The sequence below is a fragment of the Lithobates pipiens genome, unplaced genomic scaffold, assembly GCF_037356315.1.
Source record: "Lithobates pipiens isolate NorthernLeopardFrog02 unplaced genomic scaffold, aLitPip1_a1.2 Scaffold_16, whole genome shotgun sequence".
In the NCBI taxonomy this organism is placed as follows: Eukaryota; Metazoa; Chordata; class Amphibia; order Anura; family Ranidae; genus Lithobates; species Lithobates pipiens.
The window spans coordinates 362,828,379-362,841,404 of NW_027507748.1; the positions used below are offsets into that span (position 1 = coordinate 362,828,379).

At 39.6% G+C, this 13,026-nt stretch overlaps 1 protein-coding gene across 2 annotated transcripts in view; it reads right to left on the bottom strand.

Annotated features, from left to right (window-relative positions):
- Positions 1-682: 682 nt before the first annotated feature.
- The window catches only part of TXLNA (taxilin alpha), a 32,234-nt gene continuing 19,890 nt past the window's right edge, over positions 683-13,026 (bottom strand). For both annotated transcript variants that reach the window (XM_077481981.1, XM_077481980.1), the window contains exons 7-11: positions 9,735-9,854; positions 5,754-5,828; positions 5,468-5,560; positions 5,283-5,378; positions 683-3,648 (exon numbers count right to left, since the gene is read on the bottom strand). In XM_077481981.1, coding sequence (XP_077338107.1) covers positions 3,367-3,648; positions 5,283-5,378; positions 5,468-5,560; positions 5,754-5,828; positions 9,735-9,854 — 666 coding nt within the window. In that variant the 3' untranslated portion in view covers positions 683-3,366. The remainder of the gene's footprint in view (positions 3,649-5,282; positions 5,379-5,467; positions 5,561-5,753; positions 5,829-9,734; positions 9,855-13,026) is intronic.

A 13,026-nucleotide genomic window follows, 5' to 3' on the forward strand; every position in this document is an offset into this window, starting at 1 on the left:
TCCCCACCAGACGAACACAGTGATTATTGCTAACAGCCACTAGCAATAATCACATGTAAAATTCAGCAGGCTAGTTGTACCAAAGTTGATCAACTTGGGTACATTCAACTTGCCCATACATGATTCCAATCTCAGCCGGTTCCTCCTGAACCCATCTGACATTTGAGCCGCCTATAGCTGGCATAAGCTGATAACCTTACACTTTTAAAGCATCACCTATGAACAATTTTAGGTACTGTAGTGTGTCACCATTTCACAAGACTCCACAGTTTTAAGTCTTGTCATGTTTGGTAGCTACAGCGGGTAAAATGAGTATTGATAAAGTCACCATTTTTCCAGGTAAATATATTTCTAAAAAAGGTACTATTGACTCCCTAAACTTTCGTTTGGTTCAAAGAAACCTGCACAGAGAGATAAATGTGAAGCCACTGGTAATTCCTTTGCTGTCACTAAAGAGCCAGACTTTAAATGTTTTGAGTAACTATCCAAGAACTCGTACTCATAAGCAGCTTGAGAGTTAGGACTTTACTGGATATACATTTATTCTGTATTAGTGAATCAGAATGTATTGCAGCCAAACAATCAGCATGACAGCTAGACACCTTTTAGGAAAATGTCAATTTTTTTTTCTGAAAAAGGATTCTAAGCTTAAAATGTGTCTTCAGAAAAACAACAAATCATATGAAATAGAAAGCCAGGATTTATTTTCAGTGATGCATACTACATTCTTCATAACGGTACAATCAATCAGCAAACCTACTTGCCTCAATAACACTGTAGGATGATCTCTTTGGTACCTTAAGTGCTGGGGTACATAAGTAACAATATATACTTCTAAGACCACAGTAAAAAAAGGGAAGAAAAAACAAAAACAAAAAAAACACAAAAACGAAACTATGGAGGCCTAGAAATTTTATTACAGCCCTCATTCTGCACCAAAAATGAAATGTAGTAAATATTTATTTTAAAGGCTTGCTTCAACATCTGTGGAAATCAACTTTCTTTACAAAATGGGGTTGATTTACTGGAGTGTGTAAAATCTAGTGCAGCTTTGCAGCATAGGAATCAGCTAGCTTCCTGGTTATATTTTTTGTCAAAGCTTAATTAAACAAGCTGAAGTTAAAAACTGATTGGCCACCATGCACAGCCGCACCACATTTTGCACTCTCCCGTTTTAGTAAATCAACCACAGTGTGTTCAAACTGTACCTATGTCTAGTCATTTAAGCAGCATAATACTGAAATTGAATCCATTTCAAACCTGGCATCAAGACTTCCATGGGGTTTGCACAAAGCAAACAGCACCTCCTTCAAAGGCACAATGAAAACTATCCTGTGCAATGTGCAAGTGCATTATAACCAACATTTTCTTTAGCAAGTCACAGGAGGAATGTGTAATGTGCTCTGCCACTGGTTACATTGCCCTGGTAAAGATACAATCAATTTTCCATGTTTCCACAGAAACCAGTATTGACAGTGCTTGATATAACTAATGCAGTGATGGAAAAAAAAAAAAAAAAAAAAAATCAATGTGCACAATTACCAGTATACATTGCGCAGATTTCTGTGCGAGCATTCAAAGCAATGCTTACAGCAGCATACTGTAATAAGTACTTTCAGCAAATACATTGTTGATTTTTTTTTTTTTTTTTTAAGATAAATCGAGTCAAAAATATCAACACGGTCAAATGAGTAATAAAAAACATAACGGTTCTAACTTTTGCGCGAATCAGCAAAATCACTTCAATTTAACATTACAAAGTGAATGGGAAATTATTGCAGTTCAAAGAAATAAAGTAAGCACTTTTAACCTACAAATGCGCAGCACAGTGCTAGGCAATGCATGTAAGAGACAAGTTAAAGTTAAGATAAGAGCTCTTAGGAGTCACCTTCAAATGAATTTACAGCCATAAAAAAAAAACTGCATAAAAGTGCATCAGACTTTCCAAGTTGAGGATACAAATTTTCTGCATTAGCAAGAAACAGCTGTACATTTTGCTTCAAGCGGTATTAAAACAAAAAAGCAAACATTTATTATATTGCAGTTTACCAATATAGAGATGGCTGCATTTATGGACTTTCTTTCCTCTATTTTTATCTGGTGATCCAGCCAGCAAGCTATTTATATGGATGAGACAAGCTATTTAATGCTAGCAAGGGTACTTAGAATGATCAGCTTTTATTTATTCCCAAAACAAAACAAACGGTTTGCCATAACCGATTATGAAGTGTGAGCTGGAGTTTGCCTTCAATTGGTTAGTGTTTTTAAATCTGCTAATACATTTAAAAACACTACCCTCCCCCCAGACTGACAATGCTGCTGTCCGCTGTGCCCAATACATGAAGTGTGGAACTGGCCAGATCACCAGGTGGAAAAAAGCCAAAAAGAAAAGAAAACTGATGCAGCCATCACATCTAACAACTGATAAGCTGCAATATGTTACCTTTCATTTTTGGTTTAATATCACTTTCAGTTCACAAATGCCTAATTACTTCTATACATAGGGCGACAGATGCACTCTAGTTACGAATTCAGATTTGGATGCCTTTACAGAAACCCTCAACACTCAAGTCTTCTGCTAAAAGATAGTGATTTGTAATCAGAACAGAAAAACTCTAAACAGCACTGTATGAAAGGGGCACTGACTCTTGAGAACTGTAATAGAACTATTTATTAAGCAGCACAGAGTGTAGACACTGTCAACGTCAACTATTTTGTAGTCATTTTTATGAAAAATAAAGACTCAGAAAATAGGCCCATGAGGAGGTTATATTTACTGCAAACCAATGGAGTCAACAGAGAGGTGTGGTGGCGGCACAGCTGAATATAGAACTGTTGGGAAGATAATGTACAACGTGGTCCCAGAGTAAGCACCAGTAACATGTTTTTTTCTAGCAATTGTATGCACAAGGCAGACATTCTGCAATAATCTTTTGTTCATTGTAGCAATGGCTAAATCTTCCTACATTAAACCATTCATGTCACCATTACTGAGTGGATATAAATCTTTTAACAGGAAAAAATAGTATTTTAAGTAACCAGTTTATTCAAAAAGCATGAAGCCAATTAGTGTCTACCAAAATCCACAACAAACTGTAAACTGCATGGATAACCTACAGATGGGACCTCTCTTGGACCGTTTGCTAAAAGGGTGGACTATGATAAACTGCATTTGTGGATAGGTTCTGTTTTTTTCCAGTACATGTGTTTCAGATATTGTACAAAAAAAAAAAAAAAAAAAAAAAAGGAAAAAAAATAAAAAATAAAAAGCAATGGGTAGATGTGTAATGGATATAAAAGTGGAAGCCATCATAAAAAAAAAAAGGAATTAGGATATTAGATATGCAGCACTGACTCCTGTCTGCATTACTCAGGCATGGCAGTTGGAAGAGGTGGCAGTGGTGGTGCTGCTTGTTGTGCATTTTGCCCACACACGTCACTGCTGTTCAGTTCTACATTCTCACTGATAGCAGGTGTTGTACAGCTCGCACAATCCTCGGTGGTCTCCACAGAAGGGACCTGTGGTCCACTTAAGCCTTGCACCTTCTTGTTTAGGTCATTACGTTCTGTCTGTAAAGCCCGGCAGAGTTTCTCTAATCTTTGGATTTTGGCCTGCAAAGCCTCTTGTTCTTTATCACGCAGAGTTTTCTGAAAGAAGCATTCAAGAATATATACTTATAAGGCATGTTGTAACAAGCAGTACCTCAGTATATAACAAACCCCTTTATAGATTTATACTTTTGGAAAGAAACCCCCCCCCCCCCCCCCCAAAAAAAATAAACATTGATTTATGAACTGTAGACTGGTGGAGAACTGTATACTTTTTCCATGATGTGTAAAAAAATAGCCTTATTATACAACAGCCTGTCTACAACAAGGAGTCCAAAGCCGTCTACTTTCCTGCCAAGCGTGTAACACTCTCTAGAGCTTGACACTATGCGCAAACACTGATTTTCTTTGTGCCCTGTTTACACTAGAATGTAACGCTCGAATGTGCAGAGCAGTGGAAAAAATTGCATGCTGCACGCATTTTTCAACAACAGACAGGAGCACTGCCGATGTCTCAGTTTCTATGCACGGCAACTGAGCAGTGATAAATAGAAATGGATGAACTGGCATTGACATTTTATTAGTTACTGTACTTTTTTTTTTTTTTTTTCTCTTTAGAGAGCCAGCAGTCGCCTCCCTTGTAAAAGCAATCCTGTATCGTTATCCCCCCTCCTCCCTGATGGGGAGCTCTCGTAAAACCAGGAGTACCAATCGACCAGCCAGCACTTCCCCTGGCTGATCACAAAGCTCGGAAATGACCCAATTTGCTTTGCTAGGCTCTACAATATAGTAAAACCAGAAGCAATGAGGTCACATCGCTTCCCGGGTTCCCAGGATGTAAACGGCATAATTTTAAAAAGAATCAAAAGTATTTGATCTCACCGATCTTGGTGTGCGCAAATGCTTATAAATGCAGAGGAGAGATTTAGGTTTTATAGACCCCAGCTCTCTCCATAAAGAGTACCAGTCACATGCCTATTGCTGTCACAAAGATGTTTACATTCTCTGTAACAGCAATAAAAGTGATAAACAAAAAAATTGAAAGTGACAGTGGTAACATGTAAACGCTTTTAAAAGCGTCACCTATTTATAGTAAAATTTACGTTGTCTGTTGCAGTTGCATGGGCATGAGCAATTTTAAAATGCAACATGTTTGGCATCTATTTACTTGCTGTAATATCTTTTATATTTTACCAAAAAATTGGGTTACGTATTGTGTTTTTGCATTAAAACGTAACAAAAAAAAAAAAGTTTTTTTTTAAAATTGTGTTTGAAAAACTCCTGAGCAAATATCCTTAGCAAAACCCACAAATGTATAAAAAATAAATAAAAAATTATATATATATATTTATTATGTTTGCGAGTTCTAAGATATTTTCTAGCAAAAAACAATTTGTTTAAGCTATTTATCTGGAGTGCAGCTTAAAAAGACAAAGCTTTCTAAACAGAAGAAATAGCGCTCCACAAGCCAATATTATATAAAATATTTTTTTCACAAATATTTGAACATATACAAGTAAGGCAGGTGGACTAGAAGGGTATTCAAGGAGTATACAAAATGGATGTGGATACATAAAATAACCGATAATAAAATTCTTGTTAAGAATATAGCCCATCCTTTTACCGGTATGTTCTTGTATTTTTAGATAAAATATTATATATTACATAAATTCCTAAAATAATTGAGGTCTAGCTTGAACATTATTCCATTTGCTTGTTTATGTGCCACTCACCTCTTCAGCCATTACAAATAGAGCTTTATTACTACTTTCCCATCTGGAGCGATACATAGTGGTCTCCTTTTCCAACTTTTTGATCTTCTTTGTCATCTGCAGAGAAAATAGTTAATCACTTGCAAATATAAAAAACAAAACAAAACAAAATGTAATGCTCAGAAAAATAGAAACTAAATGATCACCTTTTCCATTTCTTGTTTGAAGGTTGTGAAAACTTCATTGCTTTTAGAAAGTGTGCTCTGAAATTCTTCAAACTTCTCAGTATACAGAGCCAGCTGAATATAGAAATGTTGAAAGGTTATCAAAGTCATACAATAGCACATTTATAGAAACGTGTAATTGTGCCAGACACCCCTCACCTCCCATATAGCCTAAATATAAAACATTCTAACTACAAAGGTTGACTTTTAGTGCTCACAAAAAAGCAATTCTCATAGAAGTCATGTACATGGTAAAAACATTGATTACTTGCTGTTTGAGGTGGGATTCTTGTTGCTTCATGAGCTCACACATTCTCTGGGATTCCACCGCTTCTTTTAGGAGCTGTAAATGTAAAAGGATTAGAAGATTAGACTGACTGAGATATCACATAGAATATATTAATATCCATTTGATCAGAACATTAATTAAATGACAAAAAATAAAAATCTGCACACAATACCAAGGTTTATGGCATGTTACTACTACCTCTAGCTTTTTTAAACATGTTCCATCTAGGCCAACTGTGCATTCATTAAAGTGGCACCTGCAGGATACGAATGAGGAAAACTGAGGGGCCTGCATCCCTTTAGGCGTGATTTCCTATTGGGAGGATCTCACCAAAAATTTAATTTTTGTTGCAGGGGATGCCTGAAATATGACTTGTATCTTAGTGCAGACTTCTGTGGAAATCAGTGAGCCAGTCAAACAAGCAGGAAATTATGTTTCTGTGGTGTGTTCAGTACATTATGTGTACAGAACACCTCCAGGTAGCCATATTGCATTGCATTTTCAGAAAATTACAGCGGCTGCAGACTGAAAAGGAAAGGTAATTTTTAATAACAATTACAATACGACTTGTGCACCAACTGTATATGCTATATTTTTTCTTTATTTGCAATTGTTTTCCCCCTCAAAAGTGGAGTTACCCTTTGAATAGGTTATAAAAGTAAAAAAAATTATTAAAATTAAATTTTTTGAGATAACCGTACAAAAATAAAAACTCAAAAGTTGCAGCAAGCAGTCCTGGGCTGTATTTACAGGAGTAAATAACTTTCTTCCCATCACTATTTTTCTTCATTTTTTATTTTATTTATGCGTTTAACAATCTATGCATTACTTTGTGATCCTAGGTAAAGTTATTACCGAGTAAGCAGGTCCACAGCAAACATGTAAAAATTGCTCTGGTCCATAAGGGATATACCAAGTACAAGCCCTGAAGTGATTAATAAATCTATATATGGACTTAGGGAAGAAAATCCTGACACTAATGGTTCATTTACATTTATAAATACCGGTGATAAAAAACAAAAAACAAGAGATATGCTTCAAATTGTTTACAGAATGGAAAACTAGCAAAAGTACATGAATTTGTAGAATGAAGTGGAAGTGCTGACCCTACAACGTAACCGGCCAAGAAAGCAGGTATAACCTATATCTGTAGGTGTATTATTTTCCTTTACTACAGTATAGGACATCTTTTCCACTAATAATATATATATATATATATATATATATATATATATATATACACACACATACACACACACACACACACACACACACACAGTATCTCACAAAAGTGAATACACCCCTCACATTTTGCAAATATGTTTTTGTAACAACACTGAAGAAATGACACTTTGCTACATTGTAAAGTAGTGAGTGTACAGCTTGTATAACAGTGTAAATTTTCCGTCCCCTCAAAATAACTCAACACAGCCAGTAATGTTTAAACTGCTGGCAACAAAAGTGAATACACTTCTAATTGAAAATGTCCAAATTGGGCCCAAAGTGTCAATATTTTGTGTGGCCACCATTATTTTCCAGCACTGCCTTAACCCTCTTGGGCACGGAGTTCACCAGAGCTTCACAGGTTGCCACTGGAATCCTCTTCCACTCCTCCACGATGACATGGAGCTGATGAATGTTAGAGACCTTCCGCTCCTCCGCCTTCCATTTGAGGATGCCCCACATATGCTAAATAGGGTTTAGGTCTGGAGACATGCTTGGCCAGGCCATCACCTTTACCCTCAGCTTCTTTAGCAAGGCAGTGGTCGTCTTGGAGGTGAGCTTGGGGTCATTATGTTGGAATACTGTACTGAGGCCTAGTCTCCAAAGGGATCATGCTCTGCTTCAGTATGTCACAGTACATGTTGGCATTCATGGTTCCCTCAATGAACTGTAGCTCCCCAGTGCTGGCAGCACTTATGCAGCCCCATGACGATCCCACCACCATGCTTGGCTGTAGGCAAGAAACACTTGTCTTTGTACTCCTCACCTGGTTTCCGCCACACACGTTTGACACCATCCGAACAAAATAGGTTTATAAATTGGTCTCATCAGACCACAGGGCATGGTTCCAGTAATCCACGTCCTTAGTCTGCTTGTCTTCGGCTAACTGTTTGCAGGCTTTCTTGTGCATCATCTTTAGAAGAGACTTCCTTCTGAGACAACACCAATGCAGACCAATTTGATGCAGTGTGTGGCCTATGGTCTGAGCACAGAAAGGCTGACCCCCACCCCTTCAACCTCTGCAGAAATGCTGGCAGCACTCATACGTCTATTTCCCAAGGAAAACCTCTGGATATGATGCTGAGCACATGCACTTGACTTATTTGGCCGACCATGGCAAGGCCTGTTCTGAGTGGAACCGGTCCTGTTAAACAGCTGTATGGTCTTGACCACCGTGCTGTAGCTCAGTTTCAGGGTCTTGGCAATCTTCTTATAGCCTAGGCCATCTTTATGTAGAGCCACAATTCTTTTGTCAGATCCTTAGAGAGTTCTTTGGCATGAGGTGCCATTTTAAACTTCCAGCGACCAGTTAGAGAGAGAGCGATAACACCAAACTTAACATACCTGTTCCCTAGTCACACCTGAGACCTTGTAACACAAAATAGTCACATGATACCGGGGAGGGAAAATGCATAATTGGGCCCAATTTGGACATTTTCACTTAGGGGTATATTCACTTTTGTTGCCAGTGGTTTAGACATTAATGGCTGTGTTGAGTTATTTTGAGGGGACAGCAGATTTATACTGTTATACAAGCTGTACACGTGACAGCAATCTCCCATATATATAAAATATACGGGATAATATAATATAATAATAATGAATACTGTTCTCTTTATCACCTAACAACATGACAAACGTGTCGACCTAGGATGTTTGCTCATGGACACTAGAACGGTAGCGTTTGCACACCAAGGGGGCTTTCGCAGTCAAGGTATTTATGGGGACAAAATGTACATAAAAATTTGAAGATGCAGGGTGAGATGTTAAAATGGCATGCTAAAGCAAATAACAATTTTGTTTTAGGAGTTTAGTGACGCTTTAAAAGGGTAGGAATACTGCACAGTCTTGGCCAGTAGAATTCTCCCTCCTATGTTAAGCCATTTATTTGTTGAAAGGCTGCTTTGTCTCTCCAGTGTATGCTTCTTTACAAACCCTGATGAAGGGAGCAAGGCAAAGCCCCAGAAACCTGATGGCTTTGACCTTACAATGGAATAAATATTTATCTGCATTGTAAAGTGATTGTATATCTAATGTTTTAGATAACAAACCAGATTTATACTTCCGTGTGGAGAGAGCAGCCCCAAAATTTCCTCTTCTCGGGTCCCACACAGGCGCTCCTCCTCTTCTTGGTGGGTACCCATAGCAAGCTGCTTGCTATGAGGGCACACCTGCAGGCTCACTCCTGAGCCGCGCTACCTGCATTCTATAGACACAGACAGCATGGCTCAGCCCACCCCCCACCTCCCTCCTCACAAGACCTGACAGCAGCAGGAACCAATGGCTTCAGCTGACTCAGCAAACCTGGGAGACCAGGAAGTGAGAAGAGAGCCGTTACAGACAGGCACAGCACTGGATTGAGTGAGAACTCAGTAAGTATAATGGGGGGGTGAAGGGCCATACCGCTACCTAAACATTTTGTACCTTAATGCAAGGAATGCATTAAAGGTTTAAAAAAAAAAAAAAAAAAGTTTAATTTAGAACCACTTTAAATATTATGTTCTGGTGCTTGTATTATAGATTAGATTTTTCTAAATACTATGCAGGTAGTGATGGACTTTCCTATAAAAAAAAAAAACTCAGTATGTTTTAAAGGCTAAACAACAACCTGTAGAATAATCGGTGTTCAATTTAAATAGCTAACATTTAATAAAAATCATACATCCATGTGAAGTAGTCTATTCCTTTAATATCCATGTTATACATATATACCAAAGAAGACAGTGATTCACTTACAAAGTCCTTTTCCCGCTGGTGTCGCTCCTCAACTTCCTTCAGCATCTCTTGAGCTTGCTGCAGTTTAGCATCCACCAGCTGCTGTTGAAGGTCTTTGTGTTTAAATACTTTATCAATATGCTGCACAACAGAAAAGAAAGAGGACAATAAGTGGGACCAATAAACAATGTGTAGCAAGGCAGAACGTATTTACTATTCTGATAGATCAACTCAACTGGACTTTTTAAACTAGTAACGTAGTGTATTTATTAGCATGCCGCTATGAAGAGAGGGGCCACACTCCAATGAAGTCACATAAAGTTGTCAGTTTATCGTTGGAAAGCACACACTGCTTCCTACCACCCTTGGCCTGCCCCACTAGAGGGGCTGAACAGGTCTGCCTTTGTTCATTTACATTACATTTGGAGTAGTCAGATTAGGTTTTATTTTTATTGTTTTTGCTTCTAATTTATGTCCATCCTTGTTCCCTCCACCCTTGGCTGTCCCCCTAGATGGGCTGAACCGATTTGCCTTTGCTCATCTCCATTACATTTAGAGTAGTGGGGTTATGGTCTTTTTTCCCCCCTTTAAAGTGGTTGTAAACCCTTACAAACCACTTTGACCTACAGGTAAGCCTAGATTAAGGCTTACCTGTAGGTCCAAGCAATATCTCCTAAACCTATATGGTTTAGGAGATATTTGCCCGAAAACGGGCACCGCTGTCTACGGCGCATGCGCCGTAGACAGCGGCACGCAGGCGCACTGAACGCGGCAGTTCCAAAAATGGAGCTGCCGCATTTGTCGACTCCCGTGCACATGCGCGGGAGTGACGTCATCGCGGCTTCGCCGAATGACAGCGGCGGAGCTGCGAGACGCCACCAGCAAGATGGATGCGGCGGACTACAGGGGACAGCGCGACTTCGCTGGCTCCTGTGTCAGATAAGTGACACATAATGGGCTACTATGCGATGCACAGTAGTCCATTATGCTTTGCCTTTGCAGGGAAAAAAAGAGGAAGTAAACTCATCAGGGTTTACTTCCTCTTTAATGGTTATGGTTTTTGCTCCTATTTTATGTCACATTTTGTAACAAGGACACCATTTCTTTACTTGATAGAAATTATTTTACCCTGAAAAATGATCCCCCCACTACACCTAGGAAGGTAAGCTCTAATACAGTGCCTTGAAAAAAAAAAAAAATAATAAAAAAAAGTATTTATACCCCCTGAAATTTTCCACATTTTGTCAGGTTATAACTAAAAACATAAATGTATTTTATGTGATAGACCAACACAAAGTGGCACATAATTTTGAAGTGGAATGAAAATGATAAATGGTTTTTAAAATGTCTTACAAATATCTGAAATGTGTGGCATGCATTTGTATTCAGCCCCCTTTACTATGATACCCCTAATTAAAATCCAGTGGATCCAATTGCCTTCAGAAGCCACCTAATTAGTAAATAGAGTCCACCTGTGTGCAATTTAATCTCAGTATAAATAGAGCTGTTCTGTGAAGCCATTGGAGGTTTGTTAGAGAACCTTAGTGACCAAACAGAATTATGAAGGCCAAGGAACACACCAGGTAGGTCAGGGATAAAGTTGTGGAGAATTTTAAAAAAAGGTTAGGTTAGGCCCCTTCCACACTGCCACGACTTGAAAAGTTGCTTGATTTCAGGGAATGCTATGTCTATGGACTTCAACTTGCATCAAAGTCAGACCAAAGTAACACAGAAAAATTGTTTGATTCCGTGCAGTGGAAGATTTATTAAGTACCAGCAAAAAAATAATATAAATTGAAATAAAATGTGTAAAATCTAATTACATACATAAAGAACTGCTGCCCCTACTGATTACTCCCACCTAAGTGGGGTAGAAAGGTGAGAAAAAAAAAAAAGAAAAAAAAGAAGAAGAGGTAGGTGTGGCGTTGTTCATTTAAATAGCTTAAATAATTAGTGATATAATGATGTGCCTAGTACAATTAATTAATATAGCTTGTGAAAAATAAAAATGAAAATAAAAATAAAATCTAGTGTATGTAATGATATAGATCAGGCTTCACTAAATGGCGGACCGCAGGCCGAATCCGGACCCAGTAGCAGCCATATCCGGCCCGCAGCCTCATAAATAGTTGCCTGCATGTTTTCTCCCCTCTGCCGGATTGCCAGACTGCCGCTAAAATCCTTGATTTACATGGGAGGCGTGGCAGGTCTCTCCCTTTCATCATCGCATCACTCCACCCTTCTCCCCCTCCCCACACTGCCCTACCTTATTCACCCAAGCCTGGAAGCGCTGCAGGTCCGGACAAAGGGCGTTACTTATCACGTTAAGAAGTGGGTGATTGATTGCTAGGCAGTGGGGCAGTCCCAGCAACCAATCACCCCCCTTTAACTTGAAAAGTCCCGCCCTTTGTCTGGACCTGCCACGCGAGCTTGTGTGAATAAGGTAGGGCAGTGTGGGGAGGGGGAGATAGAGGGAATACTGCGATGATGAAAGGGACAGTCTGACTAATGGAGGGAGTCTGTATCAGGGAATCTGTGACGGAGAGGGGTCCTGTGACGGAGAGGGGTCCTGTGACGGAGAGGGGTCCTGTGACGGAGTGAGGATCTGTGACGGAGTGAGGATCTGTGACGGAGTGAGGATCTGTGACGGAGTGAGGATCTGTGACGGAGTGAGGATCTGTGACGGAGTGAGGATCTGTGACGGAGTGAGGATCTGTGACGGAGTGAGGATCTGTGACGGAGTGAGGATCTGTGACGGAGTGAGGATCTGTGACGGAGTGAGGATCTGTGACGGAGTGAGGATCTGTGACGGAGTGAGGATCTGTGACGGAGTGGGGATCTGTAATGGAGTGGGGTCTGTAATGGAGTGGGGATCTGTGAATGAGGGATCTGTGCTGAAGAGGATCTGTAAGGAGGTGGGGGTTCCGTGATGGAGGGGTCTGTGATCGGGGTGTCTTTAAAAGGACACACTGATGAGAGTCTGTAATGGGTTGGGGGGGTTCTGATGGGGGCCTGTGATGTAAAAGGGAGGGATGTGAAGGGGGGACTGAGGGCACTGATGTAAGGGCTTGTCCACACTTGTGCAGAGATCTGTTTTTCTGCCCTAGAAAAACCCGGGTATCTACAATGGCAATAGAAAACAATTGTGACGTGCACGGGAGGCTGTAATGTGAAGGATCTGAGTCATGACCAATATGACATTCGGACCTCCGCGGGAAGAAAATTTTACTGACTGGACCCCCGTGAATTTTAATTCAGTACCCCTGATATAGATGTAGAAAAATTCTGAAAAAATGCACAAAATTATAGTATA